Source organism: Heloderma suspectum, chromosome 5 (genome assembly GCF_057233095.1).
Source record: "Heloderma suspectum isolate Gila_16-S chromosome 5, 16-S_ref, whole genome shotgun sequence".
Taxonomy (NCBI): Eukaryota; Metazoa; Chordata; class Lepidosauria; order Squamata; family Helodermatidae; genus Heloderma; species Heloderma suspectum.
This window is the reverse complement of record NC_139462.1, coordinates 190,606,570-190,622,453: the sequence shown is the minus strand read 5'-3', so window position 1 is coordinate 190,622,453 and position 15,884 is coordinate 190,606,570. Positions and strand designations below refer to the sequence as shown.

General features: G+C 43.3%; 1 protein-coding gene across 1 annotated transcript in view; it reads right to left on the bottom strand.

Annotated features, from left to right (window-relative positions):
• COL28A1 (collagen type XXVIII alpha 1 chain) overlaps positions 1-15,884 on the bottom strand; it is a 130,852-nt gene that overhangs the window by 102,080 nt on the left and 12,888 nt on the right. Inside the window, exons 6-9 of the mRNA XM_084858746.1 lie at positions 13,811-13,864; positions 11,247-11,288; positions 9,653-9,679; positions 8,206-8,250 (exon numbers count right to left, since the gene is read on the bottom strand). Coding sequence (XP_084714872.1) covers positions 8,206-8,250; positions 9,653-9,679; positions 11,247-11,288; positions 13,811-13,864 — 168 coding nt within the window. The remainder of the gene's footprint in view (positions 1-8,205; positions 8,251-9,652; positions 9,680-11,246; positions 11,289-13,810; positions 13,865-15,884) is intronic.

Below are 15,884 nucleotides of genomic sequence, written 5' to 3'. Positions count from 1 at the left end.
ATCAAAAACAAAGATGGCAAGGACCTAACAGAAGCAGAAGAGATCAAGAAAAGGTAGTAAGAATATACGGAAGATCTGTATAGGAAGGATAATAATATCGGGGATAGATTTGACGGTGTGGTCAGTGAGCTAGAGCCAGCCATCCTGAAGAGTGAGGTTGAATGGGCCTTAAGAAGCCTTGCTAATAACAAGGCAGCAGGAGATGATGGTATCTGTCAAGGGCTCCTTGGAGGGCTCTCAGTCTAATCTAGTAGCCAAGTCCAGACACAGACAAAGGGATTCTTTTCAAAGCTTTATTTTTCTTTTACAACTTAACAGCTCTACAGGTAGCAACTAGATCTGAGCAGCAGCATCCCTATGCCCTAAGTTAGAACAGTTGGTCCCCGTTTGAAGGGCAATTACTGGCAGACCCCTGAATATAAGGACTAGGGAGAATCCCTCCCCTTCTCCCTTGGATCCTCTGGGCGCAACCGTTCTTTGAGTGCGAACCATTTGGCGCCGCTCTCTGCGTCTGCGCCGCGCATCCCCCCCAGTCTGCTATCTGTGCTGTGTCACTCCCTGGACTGCTTTCTAAACTAGGAATATGGGTGGGAGGAAGCTCCGTCAGCTGATGGTCCTGGGAAAAAAGGAGCGCGCTCCTCTCCCGAAGGAGCGACTGCTCTTCCTCAGCATCAGAACTACTCTGGGATTCTATGGGCTCAGTGTCCACCCTGACAGTATCCCAGCTGAACTGTTTAAAATCTTGCAAAATGAATCTGTCAAGGTGATGCATGCCATATGCCAGCAAATTTGGAAAACACAAGAATGGCCAACAGATTGGAAAAGGTCAACTTATATCCCCATACCAAAAAGGGAAGCACCAAAGAATGTTCAAACTATCGAACAGTGGCACTTATTTCACATGCCAGTAAGGTAATGCTCAAGATCTTGCAAGGTAGACTCCAGCAATTCATGGAACAAGAATTGCCAGATGTACAAGCTGGGTTTAGAAAAGGCAGAGGAACTAGAGACCAAATTGCCAATATCCGCTGGATAATGGAGAAAGACAGGGAGTTGCAGAAAAACATTGATTTCTGTTTTATTGACTATTCTAAAGCCTTTGACTGTGTGGATCATAACAAATTGTGGCAAGTTCTTGGTGGTATGGGGATACCAAGTCATCCTGTCTGCCTCCTGAGGAATCTGTATAATGACCAAGTAGCAACGGTAAGAACAGACCACGGAACAACAGACTAGTTTAAGATTGGGAAAGGAGTACGGCAGGGCTGTATACTCTCACCCTACCTATTCAACCTGTACGCAGAACACATCATGTGACGTGCTGGGCTTGATGAAGCCAAGGCTGGAGTTAAAATTGCTGGAAGAAACATTAACAATCTCCGATATGCAGATGATACCACTTTGATGGCTGAAAGCGAGGAGGAGATGAGGAACCCCGTGACGAAGGTGAAAGAAGAAAGTGCAAAAGCTGGGTTGCAGTTAAACCTCAAAAAAACCAAGATTATGGCAACCAGCTTGATTGATAACTGGCAAATAGAGGGAGAAAACGTGGAGGCAGTGACAGACTTTGTCTTTCTAGGCACAAAGATTACTGCATATGCTGACTGCAGCCAGGAAATCAGAAGATGTTTACTTCTTGGGAGGAGAGCAATGACAAATCTTGATAAAATAGTGAAGAGCAGAGACATCACACTGACAACAAAGGTCCGCATAGTTAAAGCAGTGGTATTCCCTGTAGTAACCTATGGCTGAGAGAGCTGGACCATAAGGAAGGCTGAGCGAAGGAAGATAGATGCTTTTGAACTGTGGTGCTGGAGGAAAATTCTGAGAGTGCCTTGGACTGCAAGGAGATCAAACCAGTCCATACTCCAGGAAATCAAGCCAGAATGCTCACTTGAGGGAATGATATTAAAGGCAAAACTGAAGTACTTTGGCCACATCATGAGAAGACAGGATACCCTGGAGAAGATGCTGATGCTAGGGAAAGTGGAAGGCAAAAGGAAGAGGGGCCGACCAAGGGCAAGGTGGATGGATGATATTCTGGAGGTGACGGACTTGACCTTAGGGGAGCTGGGGGTGGCGACGGCCGACAGGAAGCTCTGGCGTGGGCTGGTCTATGAAGTCACGAAGAGTTGGAAGCGACTGACCAAAGAAACAACAACAAAAGGTACATGACATCATGGCCATCCTGCAGCCACCCCAGAGCTTATCGTGGAAAATCCATTTCTACTGAGACTACTTTTAGTCTGATTGTTTCTCTGAATTCGGCTTGTCTGTGCTTCTATTGCGGTGTGCACCACCCTCTGCATTTGCTCCAGCATGATAGCACTGCCCAGGAGTGTGTCTTTCACCTGGCCATGACCTCACTGCCCCAGGTCAAGGAGTGTTTTCCCCGCCTGTGTTTCCCCAGCGTTTCCGCCATTTCATGGCTGGTTATCAGAGTTCTGAGCTACCTCATGGCATTTACTTCACCTTGCCTACCACTAAACTCTGGCAGCCATCCCTCGAGAAGTACAGGTGTAGTCCAGGCAGCCTGGAACTTTTTTAAGGAAGTAAAGCATTAAAGCAAAATAGCGCTTTTGTCTGCAATACCTACATCCCCCATCTCACTATTGCACGACTGTGAGGTAGTGAGATGGGGCGTATAGGTATTGCTGGGCAAATGCGTGATAGTAACACAGTGATATTCAAAACCCCTTTGCAGGTGTGATTTGTTTAACTACCTCCTTTCAGGATGGGTGATTTTTTTCCATCTCACTATACCTCTATCACGCAATTGCTTTATCAGCGAGATAAGCGGTGTAGGTGTTGCTGGACAAATGTGTGTTAGTGACAAAATGAGATAGTGTTTTTAGAAAGAAAAAAAAGAAATTGGCAGAATCGGGCATAGCTTGGGGAAGCAGGTGTCTCCTCAGAAGTAACTCCCATTGTGGTCAATGAGGCTTGTTCCATAAATATCCATGCTGCGTGTTTTTACTGTTTGCTTTGTTGAAAGGAAGTAATTAATGGGAGGGGGGAGAGAAAGAGATTGATTTTTGGCAAGACCATTTCATGGGAGGAGACCTCCCAGGCTTTTATCAAGTAACAAAGGATCTGCGGCTGTGTTCCCTTACTGTTTGCTTTTTTGGTGTAAGGAAGTAATTAGTGCTAAGCTTCGATCCATCGCATTACAGGAGTATCAGTGGAAGAAGAAAGGAGAGCCTGGATGGGGGGTGGGGGGGAGACTCTCTTATTAGTTTGAGAAGGCACCACCAGTCTGATGACGTTTACTTCAATCCCCCACCCAGAAGTATGTCCTGTGAAGCAACTTATGCTGGTGCGGAGCACTCGCTCCTGGAGCTGGAGCCCTGAGTGGACCAAAGCTGATTCCTTGAAATTATCTGGGTAATTCTCCATTCACTTCTCCTTCCCTTGTTGTGGAGAAACCCCCTAGGTTTTATAGGTGGCCTTTAGTATATTGACACTGGGAAACGTTCAATAACATCAAGCAGAGGTGGGCAGACATTAGATCTGAATGTACTGGGAGAGCTCTGGGTGATCTGCAGTAGATCAGTAAGGATTTCTGACTCTCCAATTGTTTAACAGCAGCAGCAACAAAATTACCCCCTGTCCCCCAGTCTAAATGATACTACCAAATGGAGAAAATCTGTGGAGGAGCAGTAACCAGGAGCGGATTTTTGCATGGCAAGACTGTGAACTCCACTCAGATCTGATACTCAGAACAAAATCCTGGGCTCAGAATTTGAAGTCCATGTCTTTTGCACCAGACTCTGGGTGCAATAAAAATAAAACATTAAATTGACCCTGCATACCTGACGTCTGCCCTTCTCTGACACGGAGCACACCAAACTCTAAATCTAAACACAGGACCCCTGTTCAGATGATGAGCATTGTATATTGATTTAGAATGGCCATGTATCCTACATTATAGAGCACAGTCCTCTATTCGAAAGGCTGTTAGACAGCAGTCCTTTCTTTGAAGGTGTCCTTTAGCTGAAGTCCAGTCCAAGTCCAGTTTAAAGATCAAGAATCATCAGAAGGCAGAGTAGAGAACTGGAAGTTGCCCATCAACAGTTAACACCTGCACAGCAGACTGAGCAGGCATGCAGAACATCTGGTCACAATCCTCCCCACTATAGTGAGACATATTTCTATTTAAATGATAGCAAATATTTCTAAATGTGCATCTATACATATAACTTAGCATATGCAAATTTATGCAAAACCATGCCACCTTTAGTCCCCTTTCTCCCTGATGCATTTCCTCTTTCTTGGCAATGTGCAAGTGGCCACCCTACTGAACACGGGGTTTGATGCTGGTTGGGGGGGAGGGAGAGCAGCAGCATGGTGGCCAGCCTCAGCCCTCACACATTCAGCTGAGCCTCCTTACAGCTGTATGTGAGTAGGCTCTCCCCATGCTTTTTGCAGGGTTCCTGATCACACATAGAAAGCATAATCTGTATAGTACATCCATAGGTTGAACATGTCAGCATAAGGAATAGGGCCTGCCACAGCAATCTCCCTCCATGTGTTCATTGTACCCTGTCATCTGTACAGGGCAGTTTATTCCATTTATTTTTATTTATTACATTTCTAATCTTCCCAATCACTAATGTTGTTCTTGGGAACTGTTGTCCTGTAAGTGGGGAAGGAAGGGGGAAAAAATCTTTATCAAACAATTCTCAGCATCCTTAAGAAATTAAAGATCCCAGGGTTACTTGAGGGAACACCATGACTGTAGACCAGTTTAAAAATAGATGGATCACCAAAAGAAACACCAAGAATTACGTTTATATTTCAGTGCGTAAGTCAATATATGTCTTTCTCTCCAGGTTGCTATGTAGAACATACAAAAATGTTTGCTTTCCTGCTTTGATAATTATTGAGTTCAGAATATTGAGTCTTGGAAATCAGGAAACGTATCTTGATGGCTTGAATACTTATTCATTCCTTCATTCCTAAAATTAACCATTTTATAGGCTAAAGGAGGGTAGAGATGGAGGAATAAAATTCAATAGCCATAATAAGTGCCCTTCTCTTGGACCCTGTGTGTGGGTGCAACTCCCTTCTCTTCTCTTTATCTTTAACCACTAGTGCTTACTATTATGAGTGGCCCCTTCAAAATTAAGCACACTTGGGAGCAGGGGTGGAGTCAGTTCTGTCACCAAGAAAACAAAACAAATAATGGAAATAAACACATTTAGACTTCTTCTCTGTAGACTTGCATAGATGATTCACATCTCCGCTGAATTCAAACAGCCAGCAGTTATTTGTATTTTGAGTTTGAAAGCCGTACCCAATGCTGATTGCCCTTTAGGGAAACCCAGACTTCTGGGCAATGGGAAACACCAGTAAACATTGCTGAATACTATGTAATAAATCTCTTTTAAAAGAAAAAGAAAAAAGGACACACAACAGTACAGCCAATTATACCGCAATGCTGATCCCTCCAGACTGTAAATATGCTTCTGAATATTGGCGTTGTACTCCTGATCTTTTGCTCTACACTTCTGCTATGTGTTCTCCATGTCTGGTCATTTTCCACTGGCATGATCTCTGCCTTTTTACTTCTAATAATAATAAAAACTCTCCGTACATTTTTGGCAATCCCTTTTATCTCCTTTTGTAAGTGGGAATCCTGTGGGTGATGAGAACTTTGGCCTGTTCAGAAGTTTCTTCAAATGCTTAATCCATTATGGCTTGTAGTCCTTTACAGATGTTCAATGCCTTCTCTTTCCTTGCCTTCAATAAAAACCTGAATGCCTGGCAAAGCACTTTCCTTACAGTTCTAGAATCTTGACATATGGTTTCTACATCCATTTTTCCTTCCCATTTTAACTGCCAGCTGCTAACTAATTTGCTTTTATCTTCTCACACACACATTTCACACCATCTCCTACTACTACTTCTTCACCTTCTGCTAGTGTGTAAACTGGCACTACTAGAAGAGTAGGCTAAGAATCTTACAGTTCACATGGATTCCCATTTTAGCACCAGTTCTCTCTCTTGACAGGCCACAAAACCTGGGCAGATAATAATTTAAAAAGGAGATTGGTCAAACAAAAGAAGGTATTGGCTTATTAAAATGAGAGTCCAGAGTATTACTAAGGAATGGTGTTCCCTGTCAGTGTCACGGGAGACAGACAATGCAGGCTGAGGGATTCTGGAACCTGTAGTCCAACACGTCTGGAGGGTACCAAGTTGAGGAAGCTTAGCATACAGGATTGCTCTAGCTACCCATTGAGTTGCCCCTTATTTTGCCTTGAACCAACTGGGCTTAATATGTTATAAAATAAAGACATATTGTTATTTGGTGTACTTTTGGGGTCTCCTTGATTCATTTGATTCATTCAATTGATTCAGTCTACCAGTTTCATCGCTTTTACAGACAGAAACTATTTCTAGACTAAATGTATCTAGCACCTCTCGTCCATGCTTTTATCACCTCTACTGCATTGATTTCTGCATTAAAAATGGTTTTGAAGCTTCAGCTGTTCAAATGCTATAGCCCACCTCCTTGGACATCTCTACACCAGCCTAAAATCCTGCATTTAAAACGGAGCTTTCTGCTTCCATTTTAAATGAAGGATCACCACTGACTCCCTTTACATGGGCTTTCTCCCCCCCCCCCCCGTATCTGAGTCCTCCATTATCTTTCATTGATCTCGCTCCTCTTCTTGCTGCTTTAACTCTTTTCATGGAGGAAACTGAAGCAGATCACAACAGTGTAATTCGATAGCTCACTATCTGTGATCTAATTACAAATGGAACAAAGAGCATGTAGCACAGGATGGTCACAGCGTCATGTAAAGAGCCCGCAAACTTCCATGAAGGAGCAGTCTCAATCCCAGGATAAAAGCTCCATGTGATGAAGCCCCTCACTGGCATATTCATGCCATAGTCTTGCAGCTGTGATAGCTTATTAGCTTCTGGGTCCAATTTAGGGTGGCCACTAACACATTGCCAAAAAAGAGAAATGTGTCACCAGAGCACCGGACAAAAGAGCAAACAGTTGGTGGGCAAAGACTTGGACTGAGCAGCCACTCAAATAGAATAAGAGTGCAGAATCTGTGACACTCCAAATATTATTGTACTACTCTCATCATCCCTGACTATCGGCCATGCTCTCTGGGGCTGATGAGAGTTAGAGTGTGATGACAGTTCCTCACCCCTGAAATAGAAGATGCCTTCAAATAGGGGACTGGCCCTGTAAAGTAGGACACATGGCCACCCTAATCCCATTAAGGTCGTTCATCTTTACCAAAAAATCCCTAATACATCTTGGGCTCCACATACCTAAAAGAGCAGTCCTCCCTATATGAGCCCACCCAGGTATTTCATTCCATTTCATTTATTACATTTCTGCCCAATAGCCAAAGTTCTCTGTGCAGTTCACAGCATGATAAAACACAATACAGAACCTTTAACATTTTGTGAGTTAAAATGCACATTGTAATATTGACTGAGTAGTAGCGCAAGACCTTTTTCCATTGCAACCTCAGCATTTTGGAATTAAGTACTTAGAGAAGTCAGCCCAAACTTATATACCTTACCATTCTTGCACAAGATGAAAGTATGTGTGCGTGTGTCTTGTGAGTGCATATGTGTGTGAGCGCGAGGGTCTTTATTTTATGCATTTTAGCAAGGTGGTTTGATTATTATTGCCCTGAATATTCAGGCTTTATTGTGACAGCTGTTATTAACCAATATTTATATTGTGATATACTGGTTTTTAGGTTGCTGAATTCTGACTCCAGCTTTTATGCCTGGCTATATACACCTTTATACTAAGGACCATTTCACATAGAGATATGGAAATTCTTACTGATGCTGAGGAAAGCCTGCTCAGGCACCAGAACCTCAAAGCAGCCAATATTGGACTGAAACACAGTGATTATTCCCATGTCAGTCACAGAGAATGATATTGATTCACAATGGACTGTGGAATCAGTTTTTCTTGGTGGAATAGAATGCAGGCTTCCAAGGTAAGAACAAACTCACCTTCCAATCTGCACAGCCAATAGTTATGTATAATTGGAAAGTTCATACCAACAGAGGTTGGTTCAGTAAGAACTATTTCTATTATATTTTACCATTAAAAACAATAACACATACACACACTCACACAAACAATGAAACACTTCGAACAAACATTGACACAACTGGTACGCATATGACAAACAATTTACAGTATGTTTAACTTACTCTCTCCCCCTTTAGTCCTGGTGTTCCACATTCCCCTCTGTCACCCTACAAATATATATATAATATACAAACATATATTATTGGCATGATTTTAGAGTGATATTCACACAAATTATTTATTTTCCTGTAAAAGTGTGAAGTGTAACTCCAGTTGCTTTGATAATCTAGATATTAGATGCTGAAAGCTCCTATGCACAAGAGCTACATATCAGAATCTCCATATGCCTAGAAACTACAAGCATGTCACTTTTATGTCCATCTTTGTCCATCCCCAAAGCCTCCAGATGCCTACCATGTGTGGATAGTGTCATCATATAATTTAGTCACTAGGTGGCACTGAACTTAGCTGTATCTGGGTGGAGGTAGGAGTTTCCTGCTGGTGAACTGTTCTTGTTAGAGAGTAGGGTTGTCAGAGAAATCCAGTTGGGTTTGGAGCTCAATGAGCTTTCATCAGCTCAGCCCCCCAGACTCCGTTCCATCTCCCACCAGCTGGCCCGACTCCGTGCGCAATGAGTCAGGCCACCTGGCGGAATTTCTGTAACTGGTGCATGTGTGTGTTTGTGTAAAAAGCATTTGTGCAAATTTTGCTGTATATTGTGCAAATTTGCATGATATGCTTAATTTACAGCCAAAATTAGTGCAAATCTCTATTTTCACAAATTATGGCTGAGACAAAAAAAATGTGTTAAAAGTCCCCAGAACTCGGGAAAACCACACAACTTGGCTTGCAAAATCAAGCTGAGTCAGGCATGCTGTGGAAGTCCAGCAAGCTCCAAAATGGCTGGATTTCCCAGTGACAGACATCCCTATTAGAGAGAGACAATAACGTTCTTGTCTAGCTTCCTGACCAGTGTGTTCTCTAAGCCTTCACCCTACTGTTCCTTATTGGCCTGATCTTTGCTACAGTGTACCATCATCCTTGTAATAATCAGAGATGGTACTGTAGCTCATCAGCCCAGCCAGATCAAATGACCTGAGGAGCCAATAGCAACCTGGCAGGCTCTATATAATATAACCACTGCTCCAGGCTTGGTTGCTCATTCTGAGCAACTAACCACTCAAGTAGCCCCACAGACTGCCTTGCCTCTGTATTTGCTTGTTTTCTCCTGACCATCAGCCCAACCTTAGACCACATCATCTAACACTCTCAGCTCTGCTTTTGGATATGACTTCTGCCTGCCCTGGACACCAGTTGCTTCTGACCCCATAAGGCCCTGATACTGTACAACTACAGAAGCTTTATGGTACAAAAGTTCCCAAACTTATTAAGTTTTATGGACTATACTCATACCTCACATCTATTTCTTCTTTCATTCTGTTCTAAATCTGTTGCGTCTTTACAACCCATATGTATTTTTTTTAATGCATCACCTTTCTAAACATCTACTTATGTCATGTAATAAACTGCTTAATAAGGCACAAAGAAATTATTTGTCAATTATCTTACCTTATCTCCCTTATAACCAGGGCTTCCCTGTTTCCAAAAATAAAAAAGTAAAAATGAAAATAGTTATTTTACCATGGCTATTAAAATATCAAGAATATGCTAAAGTACTATGCTGTTCAATCAGCCCAGAGTGCACAGTAATAACCAAAATGGGTAACTTGGGGGCAAGGGGGAATTGAAATGCCAACTTTTAAAAGAACATATTATATTAAAATAATAGGTTGGATCCAGACTTAGTCATACTTAGAGTAGACCCATTGCAATCAATGTTACTTCAGTGAGTCATTAATAACTTAACTCCCATTGATTTCAATGGGTCTACTCTAAGTATGACTAAGTCTGGATCAAATTCAGTGCCTCTGTGATCTGCACAGTGTGTGTAAGGATCCCCGTTCATTTCAACGGAGGATCCAGTATCCCTATACAAAGCAATGAATGCACAAATTGGTTCCCTTTATTCAACTTAGGAAAGCGTTAGCACTAGAATGCCCACATGCAGGATAGACTGCCAGATCCATGAGATTATGGGCATATAGATTAATACATGTACCAGGATAGATTTGCTGAAATCAATTATGTCTCACCTTGTACCAATGAACATTTAGATTGTATTTCTGTAGGATAGTGCTATTATTGTTATATATCACAAACATAAGCATCTGTTCCTTTTAATAAAGAGACTCCAAAGTTAATACGCTTTGCAGGCATCATTTGAAGACTCATAATTTCCAATACTGTCTGATTTAACATACATTAATTGTGGACCTCACAATTTATTATTACTACTACTATTACACTTATATCCCACCTTCCCTCCAAAGGTGGTGTACATGGTTCTCCCATCCCATCTTATCTTCACAAGAACCCTGTGAGGAAGGTTAGGCTGGGAGATGATGACCTTTACCCAAGGTCACCCAATGGGCTTCATCGCTGAGTGGGGACTGAACCTAAGCTTCCCCAGTCCTTGTCCAACACTCTAACCACTACTCCATGTTGATCTCCCGGTCTTTCTTAAGCTTGGGCAAGGCAACTGAGTGTTGCCTACTATGCCTACCCCCACCTTCTCTGCCACATGACATCAGAGCTGCGAGGCTAATAGCTGCTTAGGGTGCAATCCTATGTATGTTAAGACAGAAAAAAGTCTTACAACTCCCAGCATTCCCCAGACACTTGCACATCCACTGCCTGGATGGGTGTGGGCCCTCATGAACAACATGGGATGGGGTGCTGGGGGCTGCTGGGAGAAGGAGGGGATGGGAAGCTTTCCTTCCTTGAACTTCCTTAGGGGTGCAACCCTACGCATGTTTAGACAGGAGAAAGTCTTACAACTCCTAGCCCAGGTGGCTGGGGAATGCTGGGAGTTGTAGAACTTTTCTCTGTCTAAAAATGCATAGGATTGCAGCCTAAAAGACCTATCACAGCCCTGCTTACAAAGCCCCACTGTGATATCAGATCACGTCAACCAATGGTATCAAGAGAAGCAGGGCTGTCAGAGAGGACACAGGTTGAAGAGCAGCCTTTGGGAGAAACCAAAAATACAGTTCTTTTTACTGATGGGCTTTTAGGGAGTTGATAATAATAATTATCCATGTACCTCTGAACCTTTTTCTCCAGGTTCTCCTTTCTCAGCCTCACCCTAGAAACAAAAGTAGAAACCAATGAAAATTTGCATTTCCTTTTTTGGGAAACATTATTGCCAGTTATGCTACATTTACCCAAGTAGAGAGTGCAACTTTGATAATGATCTTGTAACAATATTGGCCAGAATCCAAAGAACTGTGCAACTAGCCCCACAAAGTTATAGTTAGGAATGTGTAAATAGCATTTTTCCAGAAGAGAACCTGAAACACACAAATTTTCTCTCTGATATTGAATTTCCTCACAAAAAGATATGTTGTGCAACCTTCCCCTGCAGATCATAAACCAATTTTGTTTCTTATTGAATCTTTCCTCTGAGATCTACAACTTTTCAATGTACTTCAGGAAACTGATTGGCCTAATTCTAAGAGAAGTCAAGCAACAGCCCCCAAGGGACAAGAGTTTCCAAATGAGGAAGGACAAAGATCAGGATTCTGGAGCTAGCATTGAGGATGTTAACTGGGATGCTACCAGATAGAGGGCTCTGAGCACTACCAACTAAAAGGCACTGTGCAGTGATACCTTCTTTTTCTCCTTAACCAATTTTCTGCGGTAAGAAAAAAGATGGAGGAAGCAGTGGGGGAAAATGGGGAGGGTTACTAATGGACAATGACGTCATCTGGACCCCCAATGAAATTCCATAAATAAGACAGGATGATGGTGCAATAAAAGCCTAATCTGGAAGCACCCACAGAGCACAGAGAAAATAGAAGCTGGCTTCTATCTAGGATCATGTGAGAGGAAAGACCTGAAAAGAACTATGCAGGCAGTGGACCTTGAAGTAAATGTGGGTAGGAAACATAGTCCATTACTATGTCCCATTATCATAGATTATAGATTAGACAACATAGATTACTAGAAGGAGGTGGCCCAAGTGAGCTACAAGCCTGACTGGTAAACAGTAGTTGAGAATCATAACCCAGACAGTGAGGATGTAGGCTGGAAGAGGAGTTCGGGTTTCAAGACATTTTCAGAAATTTTTGTATAAACTGCCTTGGTTGGCTTCAAAAAGGTGATATAGACAGGGCCAACTTCAAGGGCAGGCTTGGCTGAGTGCCTGCCAAGAACCCACACCCAAGCAAGGGCCCGCTGACAAGAGCTGCCCTGAACTTGCTCCTCCTGTTCACCATTGCAAGCTACTTATTCTCATTCTGTCCCAGACAACAGTGGAGGTGAGAAAGGGAGTAATAGATGCCACTGCCTCCTTGCACACTGGCTCTCTGCCTGACAAGTAAGCAAGTAGTAGAAATGAGAAAGGGATAAGGAGCAATTACAGATGGTGACAATGATGGGGAGAAGATATAGACTATGGACATATCTACATCAGCCTAAAATCCTGCATTTAAAACAGGGCTTTCTGCTTCTGTTTTAAATGCAGGATCACAATGACTTCCTTTTTCATGTGCTTCCTTTTTCCCCACCCCCTTCCCCCTCCTTCTCCCCGTATCTGAGTCTTCCATTATCTTTCATTGATCTTGCTCCTCTTCTTGCCACTTTTACTCTTTTCATGGAGGAAACTGAAGCAGAACACAATGGGGTAATTTATCTATTTAAAAATGGAACAAAGGGCATTTAGTGCAGGAGATGCCTTGAATGATCACAGCATCATGTAAAGAGCCTGCAAACTTCCATGAAGGAGCAATCTAATCAGAGGATAAAAGCGCAGTGTGAAGGAGCCCTCACTAAAGCAGGGGAAGGCGACCATTTTTGGCCCAGGGGCCGGAAAATAGTGGGCCAGATGATGTCAAGAGAAGAGAGTGGGGCCCCACCCTGAAGCGCTGCCTCCTCCCATGATGTCATCCACACCACCCACTCTTAAACAAACACTCACACACACACACCGTCCTGCAAGCCCCAACTGGGTGGTGTGGGGGAAGCCCCAGCTTATCTTTGATCTCTGCTTAGAGATAAGAAAGGGATTCCCCTTTGCATCACTCACCTTCTGATGGGAATTCCTCTCCCTCCAGAGGGTGGAGCCTGCAGAGGGTGCTCAACCTTCCAAGGGCAAGATTGGGCCCCCGGATTAGGCCTGCAAGCTGGAAGTTGCCCTCCACTGCTCTAAGGGAGAGGACCTATTGAGGGTGAGTTGCCCAAGGGCCCACAAAAACCTGGAGCTAACACTGGGTATAGACTTACAATAAATAGGATGGGGTGCCAGTCATTTCATTGCTAGGATCCTTCAGACACTCAAAGCATGCCTACATATCACAAAGAGCCTTGGAAGAATATGGAGATTCTCAATGGAATTGATTGATTGATTGATTTGATTTGATTTGTACCCTGCCTTTCTTCCAAGAAAAAATGGCACTAAAGGCCACTAATTTAGGAGTGGCATTGTGTTTTCAAGGAAGGACTAGACGTTCCCATAAAGCCAGCAGAAGGTTCTAAGCAGACTCTGGAGATGTTTAACAGAAACTGTAGTAGCCTACTGAATTATCTGACTTTATCCTCCTTTATCTATCCCCACCCCCCATATATATATTCTGGATTATATTTTAAAAGAAATCTAATTTAACATACCTTTTCTCCCTTAGATCCTCGTTCACCTTTATCCCCTCTACCACCATGATCACCCTTGAGAGAGAGAGAGAGAGAGAGAGAGAAAGAGAAATATATTATTAACAATATATGTTTTATTTGTTCTTCATTGAAGGATCAATGACTGAGGAATACAACAACAAAAATGTGTGAGAAGGCAGAAAATGTCTTGTTTCCATTACTAATCTAATAAATACCTTTGCTCAGTTTATGTAGGATGTAAAACATCACACTTTGACCTTGGTCCATGGCTACTAGTCATAATGGCTATAGATTGCCTCCAGTATCAGAGACAGTACACCTTTGAATACCGGTTTCTGGGGAACATGAGCAGGAGGGTGCTATTATGCTCATGTCCTGCTTGTAAGCTTCCCATTGGCATCTGGTTTGCCACTGTGGGATCAGAAAAATGCTGGACTACATAGGCTTTTTTGTTCTGATCTGGCATAGCTCTTCTTATGGTCCCACCACTCCCTGCCAGCCAGCCATGAGGAATGCTGGGAGTTGTTAGAATCATAGAATCATAGAAGAGTAGGGTTGGAAGGGGCCTACAAGGCCATCGAGTCCAACCCCCGGCTCAATGCAGGAATTCAAGTCAGAGCATCCCTGACAGATGGCTGTCCAGCCTCGTCTTGAACATCTCCAGTGTGGGAGAGCCCACCACCTCTCTAGGTAATTGGTTCCATTGTCGTATTGCTCTAACAGTCAGGGAGTTTTTCCTGATGTTCAGCCGGAATCTGGCTTCCTGAGCCCATTATTCCGTGTCCTGCACTCTGAGATGATCAAGAAGAGATCCTGGCCTTCCTCTCTGTGACAATCTTTCAAGTACTTGAAGAGCGCTATCATCTCTCCCCTCAGTCTTCTCTTCTCAAGCCTAAACATGCCCAGTTCTTTCAGTCTCTCTTCATAGGGCTTTGTCTCCAGTCCCCTGATCATTTTTGTTGCCCTCCTCTGAACCCTCTCCAGTTTGTCTGCATCCTTCTGAAAGTGTGGTGCCCAGAACTGGACACAGTACTCCAGATGAGGCCTAACCAGTGCTGAGTAGAGGGCAACTAGTACTTCCTAGGATTTGGAAGCTATGCTTCTATTAATGCAGCCCAAAAGAGCATTGGCCTTTTTTGCAGCCACATCACATTGTTGGCTCCTATTCAGCTTGTGATCTACAACAATTCCAAGATCCTTCTCGCTTGTCGTGTGGTTGAGCCACGTATCCCCCAGCTTGTAACTGTGCATTTGGTGTCTTTTTCCTAGGGGCAGAACTTGGCATTTATCCCTATTAAATTTCATTCTCTTGTTTGTTTTCTGCCCAGCACTCCAGTCTGTCAAGATCACTTTGAATTTTGTTTCTGTCTTCCAAAGTATTAGCTATCCCGCCCAATTTGGTGTCATCTGCAAATTTGATCAGCATTCCCTTCACCTCTTCCTCCAAGTCATTAATAAAAATGTTGAAGAGCACTGGGCCCAGGACTGAGCCCTGCAGTACCCCACTCGTTACCTCTCCCCAGTTTGAGAAGGTCCCACTGATAAGCACGCTTTGAGTCCGATTCTGTAGCCAACTGTGGATCCAACTGTTGGACTTTTTCTGTCTAAACACGCATAGGATTGTGCCCTAACAGTCCAAGCCTATACATTACTTACTCAGAAGTAAGTCCCATTGAGTTCAGTGAGGCTTACTCTAAGGTATAGGATCACAGCCCTAGTCTTATTGAAAGCAAAGTTTGACTCACTTGTCCCATTGTTTTTAACAGGGCTTACTTTAGTTGGGTTGCCATCTACATGTTCATCACACACCCATCCATGGCACCATGCGCTCCCAAGGCATTCAAGTGGGGGCCATCAGTTCCTGTGACCTTCCCCTTTGGGTAAAAGTGTTCTTTACATTTATTTACATCCACCTGGTGTGGCATAAGCCAAGTGATTTTTGTTCTTTCCTGACTGAACAATTCCGCCCTCTACTTTCGGGCGAACTCAACGTATCCCCCCTTAAGCTTTTTGGTGTGTGACTCTGCTCTTACGAACTGCAAAAAGAAGGTTTTTCCTTCTGTCTCAAATACTC